Raw genomic sequence first — 16,690 nt, 5'->3', positions numbered from 1 at the left:
TACTGACTGTTAGCTAGTTGTTTTTCCATTTTCCCACTGAGCATTGATATCTATATGTTTCATTCATATTAGACGACTGCGTTACAGACACTGCAGGAAGGAGTTTAAACCTTAACCACGGACCCTGACCACCTGCATTAAACATATAGAAATGTAGGTATTGGACTTCGACCTCGAACTTCAACATAAAATGGAAAAGTAATTTGCAGGATTTTGCAGAATCAACCACCCTTCTGTTAAATATTGATGATTTAGCGAAAACCAGCGAGAGCAATCGAGACATTTCTTGCTAAATAACATTTAAAAATGAGTGCAAACACGCCACAAAATGGTTATCCTGTAATCCGAGTCCAATCTGATCCCAAACCTAATAGTCAGGGTTGCAGAACTTGTGGTGAGAGGTAAGAGCTTCAGGTGTTAATATGTTTAAACTCTGCAATTATAGCTCCCCTGACACACGTGTACTTCTCAATGTGACGAGCAAATCCTAGGCAATGAAAAAAATGTTTTTAATAAGAGGCAATGAAGTCAGGGAGAGAGAAAGAGAAGAGACGCGGGGAGGAAGAGGAGAGGAGGAGGAGGAGGAGGGGCAATGACACAGAAAAGGAAATCGAGGATGGAAACAATTCAATGTCCTTGGAAACCAATATGGCTAATTTGAATTTGAGACTGAGGACTTCTCTCTTCTTTCGCCTCGCGTGACCTCCTCCTCGCCCTTCTTCTGCGCTCCCCAATCAGTTTAATCTCTCTCTGCTCATCCCTCTCAGATGCTCTCCCTCCCTCTCCTTGCCCTCCCTCCCATCCGTCGTTCAATACCGCTCACTCTCACCAAAGCAGATTTCTTTCCATGACGGATGGGCTCTGTGAACACTCGCCCAAAAGCTCTGTCAGATCTTCTGCTCGCGTAGTAAAAGCTGAGAGGCGGGCCGGTTCACCCGGGGACACGCCTGGCATTATGGGGTGGCGAGTGAGGGAGTCAAGAAGGGGTTTTGGATCGGGGGCGCGCGGCGTCATTTTGGCGTCTTCATAAACGCCTGGATGTAGTTGTGGTTGGCCAGGCGGCGGCGGCGGCGGCAGCAGCAGCGTGTTAGCCATGGGAAAGCATGCTGCAGGCACATTGGTGCGTTCAGAAGAAAGGGTGGGAGGAAGGAGGGGGGGCGGGGAGGGGGGGGGCTTTGTTATTTCAAGGTCTCCCTCTTTTCCTGCTCTCACCCCATCAATTTTCCCCGCACATTATTCCTACAGTCTCTGCGGTTCTCCGACGAGCCCGCTGCCTCGTAGGCATCTTTACAAGTCCTCCTCTTTCAACATCTTAACCATAAACCCCTCCAGCCTCGTCTCCCCTCACTTCGTTCTGCCCTCTCTCTCTCTCTCTCTCCCTCTCTCTCTCTCTCTCTCTCTCTCTCTCCCTCCGTCTACGATGGTCACGTCTCGTGGGGGAAGACAGTTGGCAGGATGCAGGCTTGCTGCCATGGCAACAGGAACCCTCCCTCTCCCTAAGGTCTCCTTAGCAACTAGTAGCTTGGCATTGTAGTAATGAGGCGGCCCAGCATGCCATACGAGCGAAGCACGAGATGTGTGCGTGTGTGTGTGTGCGTGTGTGTGTGTGTGTGTGTGTGTTAGGGAGGGATTCTTTTGTGTGGTTGTGTCTTTTGCAAGGGCGATATGCACGCTGTCAATGTGGGGTTTGACTTCTGTCCCGTGTGATGTCAATTAATAACACCGAATTAGAAGTTGGGTTGAAGTTATGATTCATGAATATGCATATCCTTTTTTTTTTTTTTTTCTCCCCTCGCGTCTCGTTAATTTCTTGTCAATTTTTCCGGTATTGCGTTAAACTGAATTTGAGACGATGCAGCCTCTCGTCGCGGAAGAATGACAGTCGACGCGCATCGCTTAGAGAAGAGCGTCTGACTTTTTCTTTCCCTTTTTTTTTTTGTTTGGAAAAAAATTGGCATACTTCAAAAGAGCACATCTGATGAGAGATGTGTTTCTCTTAAAAGGAATTTGAGTTTTTCAAAAAGTGTGACAGTGTGAATTGGCGAAGTGATTTACCGTGAAAAAAGTCCTCACAGACATGACTGTTTGAAAAGTGTATTCAAAGCCGGCCGAATAAAAAAAAGGAAGTAATTGAATGAAACAATACCGTGAAGTATTTGTCGGAGGCAATGATTTGCGATCATTACTATTCCTGTCTAACTTTGGTATTTTAGTCTAAGCCCCAAAAAGTAGACGTCAGGTTCCAGAGAAGCAGAGACAGATCCATTGTGATCAGAGACACACCACCAAGGTAGCAGTGAAATATGATCCAAACGGAGCCGTGTATGCGTTTTGTTCTGATGATGTTGCAGTCAGAAGGTCATTGTGAGGATTCTGGGTGATTTACTAGTCCGTGATGCTTCGAGCCCGGTTCCAGACCCTCTGAATCGCACATCTCCCATTTGGTTAGAGATTAAAATAGGTTTCGGCGTTTGTGCTTGTCGCGGGCTGTTTCACGCATGCGATCCGGAGCTTTTCAGGCGGGATTAGAAAGGGGGATGTCATTTTCCTGAAAGAATTTTTGCTATATCCGTGAGAAAAAGAAGAAGAAAAAAAAAACGGTGACACCATTGCGACAAAAATGGCGTGGATTAGATTGATGCAGCTCCTCGTGCAGCTCGTTGTGAATCGAGTGCAGAAACAACTCTCGTCAGGTTCGGATCCATCTTCATGCAACACGGCAAATGTATGTTGACAGAGGACCGGGTGCTGTAATCCTCCTCCTCAATGTGACAGTGAAGCGATTTCCTCGTGAAGCGACTCCAACGGGAGAAATGCAGCCCCCGTTGTTTTGTACGAATGCAGGGAAACTTCGGAAGATGATGCTGAGGCCTCCTCCTGAAGAGTGACCTTTGACTCGACTGTAAACGATGGACGGCCACGTCCTCAGTTGTTATTCAGTGCAAAGATTAATGCTTCAGTTGAAGCAAACTAGAGGCTTTGGTAGTTCCAGTCGCACAATTTAAGTGTCGTGCTGGCAGTCGGGTGCGGGTTAATTTTCAGTGCCAGGATGTATTCCCCGAAGCAATTTAGCGAGGTCAGAAAAAAACTGTTTCATAATAACTTTGGAAAATACCCACATAAATTGGCAGATTGCCATCCTTCAAATTGGCTTCTGATGAATCTAAAAGCTGAACCTTCGACTTTGTCCCTATTTTCTTATGGTGTAGTCACACAATAAATGCATCGCTTGACGACCAGTGTTGACAGAACAACCCTGAAACCTACTTATACGTGACTATTGTGTGAGGCACAACATGATACAACACCCCCGCCTCCCAAATAGAAATCAGTCCCCGTGAAAACAATGTCGTGAATGGATAACGGCGACGGCGGTCTGACTTACATCCTGGGAATGTTCCCTGCTGAAGAAGTACGTTCAAGTTGATATTTGATACCATACTCAAGCAGCAGTTTCAGAGAAAAGGTCTGAATATTCAACAATGCCTCCCCTTTTCAAACCAAATGAATATTCATTACAAATCCTTGAATAGTTGTGTTCATGATTAAGTGGCTTTTCAGCACCACTTTGGATTAAATCCAACCCTGGAAGCGAGGTACACACCCGTTAAGAAAAGTTGATCACCTCCTCCAGTGTCATTCAGCTTTCTCTCTACCTTAAGGATGAAAGGCCAAAGGTCGAGCTGATTATTTGAGCATGAGCGATCGCTGTTCGGCAGAGTTCGATGTTCGCGAGTCTGTTCCCAACTCTCCGATTCTTCCAGTCAGTCGAGCCTTTTGTTGCTTTTTTATTAATGTGCCATTCAGAATGTCTCACGTCGTGTACCAGCCTCTGTCTGCGGATCAGTGCATTTGTCGGAGGTGCCGCGCAGCCTCGGCGTGTGGATGGATGTGACAGCTGAGTGTTGAGGTGGGTGGTTCTCTCCTGAGACCCGATGGCAGGTGTGATCAGGCCTGTTTCTCAGCTTCTCCTTTGGCTCCCATAGGTGTCACGATGCTCCACCTGGCGTGTGAAAGCTCCCAGGGGAGGGATAGAAATCACAGCTGTGGAGGTGACTCCTCTTTTATGAGCGCTAGTCAAAGGTGGAGGTGACAAACTACATTTGCTTTTTTGTTACTGTAATTGAAAGGCAGAATTGTGTGGAGAATATGCTTTGTTATAATATGAGAAAAGACCCAGCGTAGTTATGAGAAGAGGCTAAGTCATCCATTCAGATAAAGAGTACGTGGAGTTTGCCTTTAGATTATTTTGTGTTTAGCTATCTAGTTCACACACAAAGTGCGAAGGCTTTTTTTTTTTTTTTTAGGTTTTGCTCATTTACTAACTTTTTGCCACCTTTTAGTAGCGAAATTCAAAAGACCTAATGTCAACAATCAGGGTGAACATGTTCATTTTCTAAAAGCTGAAATAGAAATATATTATTTATCAACTCTCAACACGGTTGATAACATTATGTAACCTGACTTTATTCCATTGCATGCGAACAATTGACAAACTGGCTAAATCCTTTGGTTTATTGGCACCCAACTTGTAAGTTTTACCTAAGAAAGGCGAAGTAAATGTTAAGCAAAGCATCTAAAATAATTTAGAGATGAAAGTTAAGACATAATATCCTTTTCTATTGTGTTTATTCACCTAGATCTTTCCAGAGAGACACTTCTGGCTGCGTATAGTAATACAAATAATAACAAAAATGTAAATGAAACAAAAGAGCCAATTTTACTGTATTTCTACTCCAGCAACTTGACTGCTACTGTACTTCATTAGAGTTTCCTGGAGCCGGCCGTAACGGTGCTCCTTCCCGGCCGTTGTTCGTGATGTGAGGGAAGCCAACAGGAAGGAAGCGCCGCTCACGGCTGCTCTGGGTCCGTCACTCTTAACAGCGCTGGCTGTGGCCTGAGGACTGGGCATCTCTGGCACGCAGGGAGGATTTTCCGATCCCCTGCCCCGCTTTCAGATGCTCGTTAATCTGCCGGCTCTATTTTTATCTGCCCTCTCCTCCCGCCCCCGGGCTCTCCGCCTTCACTCGGCTCCTTATGTCCATTTGCAGAGAAAGAGGCTGCCTCGGCAGGCCGGCAGCTCCAATTAGAGGCCTCTCCGCTGGGGATTGGGCTTGCTGTCCGCCTCTAGCCCCTCAGGCTCCCTCCCCGTCTACCTTTCTCAGGTTAGCCCCAGACGACGCCTCGCCCCCTGCCTCTCTGCGCCCGTCTTTTCCCTCCCTGTCTACCTTGTTTCTCTGTCTTCCCCCGTAGAGCTCGTGGAGCTCCGCAGGGAGTCGGGCAGCGGGAGGGGGGGGGGGGGGGGGGCGAGCGAAAGGCCTTCTGTCGCCCGAGGGCCGGCTCTAGTCCCTCGGCTGTACTTTGACGAGAAGTTAACTGGTGCACCTTTCAGGAAGCATCCTCAGTAGAACTACTGGAGACGCTAACTGTGATTGTATTGTCACAGCTCCTGCAGGTATACAACTGACTACAAACGCTGGTGTTTATCCTCCATGCAGAAAAGAGACGGTTGTGGTTGTTCGGCGAGTTCTGCAAGACCTTCACGACTCAAAGAACCCGGCAATTACCCGCCAAAGACCCTTACAAATGTAATTCCAGCTTCAAAGAGTTTGTTTTAACCTGCTGAATAAGAGCATTCAGTCTTTTAGCAACCTTTTTATGTTCAACAAAGAATCTCTAAACTCTGTATAACTGCTGATAAATTAGGTACTATGTGGTGCATGTCTAAAGAGACATTTTTGGTGTTACACAGCATTTAAAGATGTTGAGACTGAAGTAATATTTCAGTATTTGCGGCTTTGTGTTGGTCAGGCTGTTTCAGCGGTAGCAGCAGCACTGTGGTAAAAGTGTGGCTGCACATCTTCATTGTATCCAATTGGTCTGCGCTGTTGCTATAGCCTTGTACACAACTCATTGTGTGTCTTTAATGGTCCTAGCTACACTGCATTCATCTGGATCCTCTCATCTGGATATATTTTCCTGCAATTCACCAAAAGAATAGCATCTTTTCCCCCAGCTTAGACAGCCCCCACCCAAACTCTGCATGCTCACACCTTCGCCAACCCCATTAATCCCTCAGCCTCCCACTTCTTTATTTCCCTTCAAAGAGACAAGCGCTGCCCGTGACATCAGTCACAGGAAGTGAATCTTTAGCGTTGACTAATTTCCATCGATTGCCTCCAGACAGGCTTAGCAGACGAGACCCATTCCCACACAGAGCTGGCTGCTCTCATTTAAGTCTCCCCGCCTGCAGAAAACGCTTCACAATGAACGCAGTCAGCGCTTTTATCTTCTCCCCCACTCCTGCTTATTATCAAATAAATGCGCGGCATGGAGAGATACCCATTGACAGGACCGTGCATAATGACTCCTGGCTGTGTGAAATGGATTAATAAATAATGTTTGAGCATGGGGAGAAAACTGATTTGCAAAGTCCCGCTACTTCTCAACAAGGCGGAGTACGACAATCCCCACAACACTCGGCTGGATTGTGCCGGACCACTTCCACAGGAGCGCTGCGTCGAATTTGAAACGCAAACCCCCGCGCTTGAAAGCGCCGTAAATTCAAGGTGGGCTCGTTTTAAAATGTGAAGCAGAAAGCACATTCGAATCCACTACATGATGTTCTACTGAATCCTCTAAAGACACCCCTCCGAGAGACTTCTCTCCTGTGAGGATGTGGGGACGTAAAAGAAGCCTATAAAAACGTCCAGGAGCAGAACTCCTTTGCAACCTGTTCCCCGTCTCGCTGCTCGACAGAGCTGCAGCAGAAGGAAAATCAGTTTCCTTTTTGCTTCTGCTTTCACGCTCTCATGAGTATACCACAATTCAAACACACATATCCTGCAGTTTCCATGTGCAAAGTCAATCGAACAGGCACACAGTCGAGTGCACAAATCACCAGAGGCCTTCTTGTTTTTAACAAAGCATCCTCATCCGTCCCATGTCAGAGACATATTGCTTCATTAACGCTCCCGGCTTTGTGTGTATTGACAGTTTTTTCAAAATGGCAGAGAGTAAAAGTGCCGCTTGCTCTGCACCAAAGGGGCTTAAACAGACTATAAAACCGAAACTGAGTCTGTGCCAGTGAAGTGTGCTCCGACTGCCACTGTACCCATGTGCTAAAGTAATAAGTCTGTCTGAGACACGGGGTGAAAAGGTCTCAATCTCCTTAACGCTAGATTAAGGAGCAGCTTGATCAAGGCGTCTTAAGTGCTTCATTTTGGACTCTGGATCGATAGCCGCTAAGAAGAATTGAGCTAGGAGCTTTCGGTAGGTAGAGCTGATTGAATAGAGGCTAATGACTTCTCGGAAGCCCCTTACACTGGAGGAATGGCTCATACTGTATACCCGGCTTGTGTTTTTATTTCAGCAATTCATTCAACTGTCCTTTTAAATTTAGAAAAGGTTGTTCTATACCCTAGCTGCTGCTGCTGCTGTCACAGCAAGCAGACAAATTAACGGGGCCTGCCTCGTATTAGCGGTTACTTGCTAACGCGGGGGACTCTGGTGAAAAACATGTTTTCTACCAGCAGCGACGACAACAGTGAGGCCGGCGTGACGTCGCGGGGGTCAATCCGGACGTATTTTCAAGAGTGGGGAAAAACCTGTGCTTGTTTTTCTTGGCGACCAATAACTGCCCGACCAATTACGTCGATCAGCGTCGCGGCCAGCCCCAATCGCCATGATCCGACCAATCCCCACCCTGTCTCTGTGGTTTGAGGGTGAAGCCCAGCTGAGGAGTGCCCAGAATTAACCAGGATTAGCCTTGGATTGTCAAGGATTACTCAGGCTGGAGAGGGATTAAGTATGATTGCCAGTTTGGGGTGGGGGTGTGCGATGGGCAGATGTGCGTGTGCCCGTGTGCGCGTGCACGTCGAGGCGAACATGTGTCAAGTTGTGAAACATATATGGTGCCGTTTGTTTACGCGTGTAGTGTTTGTGTACAAAGCAGCCCGGGCTGAAAAGTCTAAAACACACTGGATATGACTTAATTTCCACATATTGTACAGTCTGCGAAGATGTGTGTAAACTTCTTTTCCCTCTATGGTGTGAAAAGGTCCAGCACACAGATACATTTTGATATTAGTTGTGTAGAATTAATATAGGAGGCTTTTCTCTGCTCAGACACAAAGACCGTGGAGAGAATTGCTGGTAACAGAACAACAGCCAGAGGAAAAAGGGTGCAAAGGGTTACATCATTTCTCGTAGCTATGCAACACAAACTGGATGATTTGCAATAGATGTAATTAACGGTAAGCCAGCTAACCCAGACTAAAAAGGGACAAGGGTGTTGAAAATAATAATAATCAAGGAAATTAACCACTGCTCCGTTATTGCTCTTCTGAAATGGAGGATGTGGGCAGACCGCATCCTGCCGAAGAGAACGCAACGTTTCTGATCATTTAAAAGGCGGTTTGGAGACGAGGGTCCCAATAAAATGTAGGAACAGTAGAGAGACCAAACAGTGTAAAATACTCTACAACCGTAGAGGGGAATTAACCGTCTGTTTTAACACTAAACTAAAAAAAAGTGATGTTTTCCTTGAGCATCTACTGGATGGAATGAGATTGTTCTGATGTTCCTGTTATTCTGTCCACCCTGGGCATGTTGAGTTTGGAGTACATCAAGAGACACTCGGTGGTTAAACGAAACCTTGGGTGAAATCAGTGGAGTACTACTCAGCCTGTGAAAACTGAATAGGTCTCTTTATGGGAAATGTAGTATTTTAGTATTGTCAGTTACAGACTAAAAGCCTCCATATTCCAGCCTCTGTTTCTTCGATTTGAATCTATTTAAAAAACTAGATGTAGAGTTTTATTTTGTTATCTGTGTCTTGTAAGAGCACCAACTTTATGGAAGTACAATACAGAATGTGTATACATTAAATTAGATTTTCACATCAAGATCCACTTCTTTTTTTCAACCATTAAACATTGTAAACATTTACACTTTTTATTTTAAGTAAGGGCCGGCATTAGCGTTAACTACATATCTAACATAACCCTTAAGTTGGAAAACACGATATTGAGCTTGGATCCATCTTTCTGACAACTGAGCAAACTCTACCTGCTGATGAAGACCTTGTGATACGGTTGAAAGCTCTGGAAAAAAAATCATTAGTTTGGATCGTACGGTCAGAGTATTTCCAAAGTCAAGAATTCACTTTGTTGCCAAGTATCCAAATTGTACAACAGGGTTAAATCTCTTTGTTCAGCTGTATTTATAGAGCGCATACAGAATGATCATGCAGTCGATCATGATGTATCGTTCATCCTCATACTGAGTGCAAACCCGTTCATATATTGTTGCTTAGTCTGGTATTTTGAAAAAGGGGAAAGTGTAAGAATTCTGTGTTTAGACGGATCTGTGTGTCCACGGGCCATTAGCTAACCACTGGCCTGACTATCCCCTGACTCAGTGAAAGCAGCAGTGTGTCAGGGTCAAACTCAGTCACTATTAATGTATAATATACAGTAGTGGAGCTGCATACAGGGCAGCGTGTTCCCTGTAGAGGGAGGAGGGTGGGAGTGAGGACGGACCCAGTCACCGTTCCCTCTGCTACATCCATCTCCTGCTGCATTAGCAGAAAGGCAAAGGCTGAGAGCAGAGGGAACAGGCATCTCCTCTTCAGAATCACTCCTCCTGACAACTTAATATATACGGCCAGGCAGGGATGACCAGGCTGAGAGTCGGCAGGTTTCATTGCAATCAAAGACTTTGCTGGAGGTTTTCACTGATCATCAGCTCCTCCTCTGTGGCTGACAGTGGTAATCAGTGACATCTCCTGCTACATAGCATTTGATTGCAATGATAGCCCGGAGGCTCTCAAACTTCCCTTTGCATGTGACGCTACAATCCCTCACCAGTCACGCTGATATATTGAAAGATGCTTAACAAAATTAAGATCCCCTTTTTTTCTTGTGGTGTTGTCCTTTTTTTGGCATTTACCCAGCAGACACTATCAAGCTTAACAATTTTTCGGGGAGAAAAAGCTTGTTCTGAAAGTATTGATGTCACTTTTTCATTGTGTAATGTGTTCCTTTCAAAGCTGTTACAAATGACAGTTGCAACAAATAAATTATATGGTCAAGATTTGTTTATGTTTTGGCAAAAAAAAAAATCTCTTTTGGTTTGGGTTAATATTACTACTTTGTTGAAGCATCTTGGCTGTCATATAGGACAATAACCACTTGGTTAGAGGAGGACGGTGGTCTTTTCACAGAAAAAAAGCCAAAGGGTTTGAGTCATTATCTTTATTGCCCTTAAACAAAATCTATTCAGACATTATTTGGCATCAACAACACAGACAGAATTGCCAATACAATACTCATGAAGCCAAAACAGATATTAAAGATATGCATAATACCATGAATAAACCAATGAAGGCTTATCAGTGGGAGACATTTTTGTTAAGTAAATGAATGTCTTTAAATCAGATGTGGGAACTGGCAAGGAACATTATTTCTCAAATCTTTCATTTATACGTATACCATAAGTGCTTTTTCAACGTGTGTAAAACCTTACCGGTACAAGTGCTCTACTTGTTTACCTTGATTACCTCGATGGATGTTGATCCAAGTCCACTACAGTAGACTACAGTGTGTGTGTATATATATATATATATATATATATATATATATATATATATATATATATATATATATATATATTTGAATGCCTCTTTTAGCTTCATGTGTCCAAATTTCCAAATTTGTTAATGATTAATTTGACTCTAATTGCTCTGCTGTGCTCAGACGATGGGGCTGACTACCAGGGATCTCCACATTTAGGTATATAAACTGAACCATTAGCTGCTGACAGTGCTGAGCATCACCACCAAATGTTCACTATTAATACATTTTAGAACAAATGTTCATTTTAGCCGAAAGAGAATGACAGTTTAATCATAATATATAGACAAGGCAGCGCAGAGAGACAAAGCACATTATAGTATACACTGTTCCAGCAGGTGAAGGAACAGCAGTCAGTGTATAATTGTTGCGCTGGTGGTTGTACAGAAGCTTTCCACACACACACACACACACACACACACACACACACACACAGGGCTGCTAATCACAGCTTGGTACAGGTAGTGAGACATTGGGACTGCTGGTGATTGAGCCTCCCTGGTGGATTGGAAGCAGGAATCTGACAGACTCAGATAAAAAGGCTGTTTGGAGTTGCCTGCAGCATCAAACAGCATCAGCACCCTCCCTCCCCTCCCCTCTCCCTCCCTCCCTCCCTCTTCTCCTCCCCACCACCATCACCTCCCCTCTCTTCATTTTTCCCTCTTTTGGTTTACTCTGTTGCCATGGCTACGCCCAGCCGGAGCCGTCACGTTGCGGAGGAACCTGTCAGGGCGCCGCGCTCAGATCACCTGACGCGGGGTCGGCTCCGCCGGCGGCCTCTTACACGCGGCGTCATCGTTCAATTCGGCTTTGATAAAGTCTGCGTTTGGCGCCGCGCCGCCGCTGTGAAGCGCAGTCGGCCCATTTTGTAGCGAACGTCGAGCTCGTTGGCAATTTTTTCCAACCTGGTGTTTTGGAGAGGACCCCCCTCTGAACGGCAGAGAAAGAAAAAAAAACACATAAATGCATCTCTCCTATCCAATTTCCACATCTGTGAAGAGAGTCTCTATAGTCGAAGCGGTGAGATTTGAGTGGACGATGGGACGAAATTACCTGTTGGGAGTCACGCTGAGGGGATGGGAGTGTGTGGAGGGGGCTTTTCTCCGTAATTGAGAATACCAGCAGGTCTGATACAAGACTGATTTAAAACCCCCACTTAAAGCTGAATTCCCTCAGTAAACATTTTGCGAGAAACATATTAGTTACTGTTGCGGATGCTGTGCTTTTCATAATGCGCTGCAACAACAACGAAAAAGCCGTCACCTCTTTCCGCTGGCGGTCCAGTACGCTGCCATGTGGCGCCGTATGCTGTCAGAGTATCGTGGAGATGGAGGAGAACGTGCATACGCTGAATGTATGGATTGCGCTGAAGGGTGAAATGTAAGCTGACATCGGAAACAAACAGCTGACAGATTTGCATCTCCTGCTGTTTGTTTCTGCCTTTCAGTATGAATGAATGAATTAGAGAGAGGAGAGCAGAGGTGTGGAGGAGGGGGGGGGGGTGGAAGTTGTGGAAGGTGATGAGAGGATGGATGGATGTAGAGAGTAGGGGAGAATGAGCAATGTCGTGATCAAGAGACGCAGGGACACAGAGAGGGAGATGAATGGGGGCTGAGAGCAGGAAAATTGGACAGGAGGCGGGGAGTGAATGAAGATAGAGAATGGCTCGAGATATCAGGAGACAGAGATTGTGAGCTATGTGCAGGTAATAAACAAGGCAGAAATAGATAGATATCTCCAGAGAGGGAAAAAGAGAAAGTGTGTGATTGCGCACATGGGAAAGAGGGGTCGAGGGTTGAGGGGCGGTTTGTTCCTCAGAAAAGAGCGGGAAAGAAAGAGAAGACGGGGAAGCAAAAGGGAAGAAAGCTGGAGAAAGTGTGAATAATGACACAAGCAGGAACGATTTGGATGAACATGCTGTACTTAGACTAACTTGGCCAGCTGAGATGATGTGTATCCCTGCTAAGCTCTCCTTTAGGCAGGCTTAGATCTCATCAACTCACTCCAGGTTGGCACCGGCTTCAAATGCTGCTGCGGAGCCCTGGATTAACTATACAGCCGTCACTCAGACACTTAAACAGGGGTCTGGAGAGGCTTATCCTACACCACAACCCCCCTTCTCCCCCCACCACACCCACCCACAACCGGCACATCCGTCCGTCTTCAAAGCTATTCACGAGAAGACTCCATCATAACGATATCTGCCGCCGTTGCCTACGGTCATGTTAATTGTGCCATGATTTTAAAAGGGGTTAAATGAGCATGTCCCTCTCCTCCTCCCTCCCCGATTTTCCTTCCCCTCTATCTTATTCCAGGCCTACGAACGAGTGTTTCTTTTTTCCTTCTGGTGCTCTTCCAGGTCTGCTTCTGCCAAATCTCGCCTCCCTCCCTCCCCACCCTCTCCTTCCTTCCTTCCCTCCCTCCCTGTCTCTGGCTGGATCTCAGGCTCTCATATTTGGAGGCCCTTCAATCGATATGGGCTGTCTGTGATTGGGTTGCTTCGCGTGATTCATTTCTGTAACCTTGGTGATGGTTTGATGTGGAGGCTGCACCCATGTCCATATTATGACTCAGTGAACGCGTGTGGAGAGGAGAGGCTGGTCAGGGGAGGTATCGATTGGTCCTTCACTCTCCCTGCCCTCTTTGCTCGCCCCTCCATGGCCCCCCCCCCCCCCTCTTTCTTTATCCATCTTTTTCTCGCTCACCGTGCAGCCTTGATAGTTTGGCCATAATTTGAAATGACTTTGTGTTCTCGAGAAATGATTATTTAACCCTAAATGTTCCCTTGGGTGTTAATGTTTATCTGTTTTTTTCTCCCCCCCCCCTTCTGTCTTTTTCTCTCCATCATCTACTTCCCATCTTTCTCTCTCTCCTTCCAGAATTCAATCAGACACAATCTGTCCCTGCACAGCCGCTTCATCCGGGTGCAAAATGAAGGTACGGGGAAGAGCTCGTGGTGGATGCTGAACCCAGAAGGAGGAAAGATGGGAAAAGGACCCAGACGGCGAGCGGCCTCTATAGACAACGGCAACCGCTACTTGAAGACCAAGGGTCGCATCGGCCGAAAGAGAGCAGGGGCCATGGGCCTCGGACGGGGACAAGGTCAGAGGGCCGGACCTACGTTGCAAGACTCCCCGGAGCACGGCAGTCCAGCGGGGAAAGGAGGTGTGGGCATGGGGGGTGAGGAGTATGACACCTGGACGGATCTTCATTCCCGCACCTCCTCCTCTGCCTCCACACTGAGTGGCTGCCTGTCCCCGATCCTCGCCGAGGCTGAGGCTGACGAACCGGAGGAAGGTGGACTGTCCTGTTCGGCCTCCCCTCGACTGTACCCCAGCCCCTCCAGCACACGCTCCCCGGCCCTGGGCACTGGAGGCCACTGCCCGACTGTGGAGCTGCCCCAGCTGACGGACTTGACGGGGGCTATCAGTCTCGATGAAAGTGGCTACCCCCAGCCACAGCAAATCAAATGCAACGGTTATCCCTACGTGCCTGCGCCCAAGGCAGAGGGCTCCTACTGTGGGCCCATGTACGGACAGCCTTCCATGAGCATGCTCCGGCATCACACGCTCATGGAGACCATCCAGGAGAACAAGCCAGTCAGCTTCCAGCGCCCGATGAGGGGCTACTCAGAGAACAACGCCCTGCAGAGTCTGCTTACTGGAGGTCCTCCGTACTGCAACAAAGAGACAGTGTTGGGCCAGGGGCGAGAAACACACACACTTATGACACCGGGGACCAATGGCATTCACAGCCAGCACAGCCACAATCAGAACCGCAGCCACAATCACAACCACAATCACAGCCAGGAGCATGCTCACAATCCCAGCCTACACAATGGCCATGGCTCAGTCCATGACCAGAACACAACACACCATCAGAACCACAATCAGGGTCACAAACACCAAGCCAGCCTCGACTACAGCCACAGCCACAAGCCCCTACCTGCCCACGACTACGGTTCGAGTCACGAGCACAGTCACAGTAACAAAGTAAACGCCAGCCATGATCACAACCCTCGCTCCAGCCAGAGTCACATGCACAACCACAACCCCCATAACCCTATGCACAGTGGGCCTCACCCCCAGGCCCTCTCCCCAAGGGTTAGCACTGACATCCTGCAGCCCTACAGCCTCAAGACCTCGAACCACTATGGGCCCCGACCACACCTCCCAACCTCGCCGTCCCTGCCGCCCAACCCCGCCGGCGTCATGGACGTTCCCCAGGACCCATGCCGCTTGGCGTCCGCGCCTCAACCCCGTCACCAGCCTTACCCCGGAGCCCACCATCAGGGTATGACTGACTCCTGGCACGGCTACTACCACAACAACCACCAGCCAGGGAACGCTGGCTACCACGGGCCACAGCACAACTCCCACAGTAGAATGGCTGGAAACCTGGAGATGGAGAACGTCCCCAATAGTCTGGACTGTGACGTGGACTCCATCCTGCTCAATGACTTTATGGACACAGAGAGCATGGACTTCAACTTTGACGGCTCTCTGTCCCAAGGCATGGGGATGGGGATGGGCATGAGCTTGGGGGCGTTTGCATGCCCTCCACCAGCACACAGCCACCAGAGCTGGGTGCCAGGGTGAACCCGGGCCCAAGGGGTTTGGATAGACACATGACCGGAAAGCTCACCCACTGGGCCAGGCTGCTGGTGGGCTGTACCCTTGGACTGACTGACTGTGATTCTGTTTCTCTGAGACTGTAGAACAAAATACGTATTGTCATTTTGTTTCCCGGGGACTCCATACACCCCCACACCCTGTTTATAAAGCCTCCTGTCTCCATATTGAACCTGCCCCCAATGAGCCCAGTCCTAAAGCCCCCACTCCCTTGTTCATGCCCTTCATCTTTTTTTTTCTTGTTTTTTTATGGTCTCCATCTCGTACTGCCTGTCCTAAGCTTTCAAGCACTTTACATCCATCCTATCCATACAGATGCAGTAACACAAAGACCAGGTGAAGTCGCGTTGTGTGTTGGCTTAAGTTTAATGTATGCAATCCACTTTACAGTATTATCTCCTTCTACAAAGGAGGTGTTGTTTTTGACTTGAGAACATGATCAAACAGCTGCATAAATATCTTTCAATGTAGAGGTGCGCTCAGATTGGGGTTTTAAAAGCAGGAAGGAAGGCTTTGAGGTCTAAGGATGAAGAAAAACAGGAGGTTTTTAGAAGAAGGGGGACTCACAAATAAAGGCATAGAGGGATGGAAAGAAAGGGAGCTCCATGGTCAGTAAGACTTCTCTCCCTGGTGGACAGTGGTGTTTCCTGTTTGGTTCAGTGCAAGAGGACAGTCATACATCAGGCAACCATCAGCCCCACTCCAATGAAATGCAACATCCCGTCTTTAATCTCCAAAGTAATGCCAGAGTGATGCATCGCTATTGCAAATCTAATGCGCCACTCTTTTTTCAAGCCCCCTCTCTATCCTCAACTCCGGACACACCGGCTTAATGTGTTTTGGCGAAAGTGATGATTAAAGTCACTCTGCACTAAATGGGGGAGGGATTGAAAAGGGTGGCGTGAGGGGGGGGGGGGGGGGGGGATTGAGGGGCGATGATAGGAAAGGAGAAATGCAAATATTCCCTCCGTGCCTCTTCCTCTCCATTTTCTGGATTTATGTAGCTTTCCCCGTAATGAAATAAGCAACGATCAGAGCCTGCTGTACATCCTGAGGAGCTCTCTGATTGGCCTGCACTGGGGCTGCCTCAGCGTGGCTCCTTCACCGGCTGACCCCAGAACAGCTTACCGAGCAGCTGTGGTCAGGCCTGGATGTTGATGGAGGTGCCGTTCTCAGACCCCAGTCAACCTTGTCTAATTCACTAACACCAAGGTTCAAGCCCACTATGTGCTTTTACTCCTGTGAGTTGCGAACTGATGAACAGCGTCAGCAGATTACTATTTGGTGCTATCTCCTCTTCCCAGGCTCCCTCCTATCACGCCGCCCCATCCCGAGGTTACTCGGAGGGTAAACAAGAGTAATTAACCGCCAAACAAGATGGATGATTTATGCAAGTGCGTGTATTCGCTCATCGGCACAAAGTCA

The 16,690-nt window shown here is 47.5% G+C and overlaps 1 protein-coding gene across 1 annotated transcript in view; it reads left to right on the top strand.

Annotated features, from left to right (window-relative positions):
• The window catches only part of foxo6b (forkhead box O6 b), a 35,281-nt gene extending 19,177 nt beyond the window's left edge, over positions 1-16,104 (top strand). The window contains exon 2 of the mRNA XM_068576281.1: positions 13,514-16,104. Within this exon, the coding sequence (XP_068432382.1) occupies positions 13,514-15,232 (1,719 nt within the window). The 3' untranslated portion in view covers positions 15,233-16,104. The remainder of the gene's footprint in view (positions 1-13,513) is intronic.
• The last annotated feature ends 586 nt before the right edge of the window (positions 16,105-16,690 follow it).

This window comes from Clinocottus analis, unplaced genomic scaffold (genome assembly GCF_023055335.1).
Source record: "Clinocottus analis isolate CAN_PGR_092001 unplaced genomic scaffold, fCliAna1.0.p SCAF_14, whole genome shotgun sequence".
Taxonomy (NCBI): Eukaryota; Metazoa; Chordata; class Actinopteri; order Perciformes; family Cottidae; genus Clinocottus; species Clinocottus analis.
The sequence above is the reverse complement of the archived record's forward strand: the minus strand, read 5'-3'. Positions and strand labels throughout refer to the sequence as shown.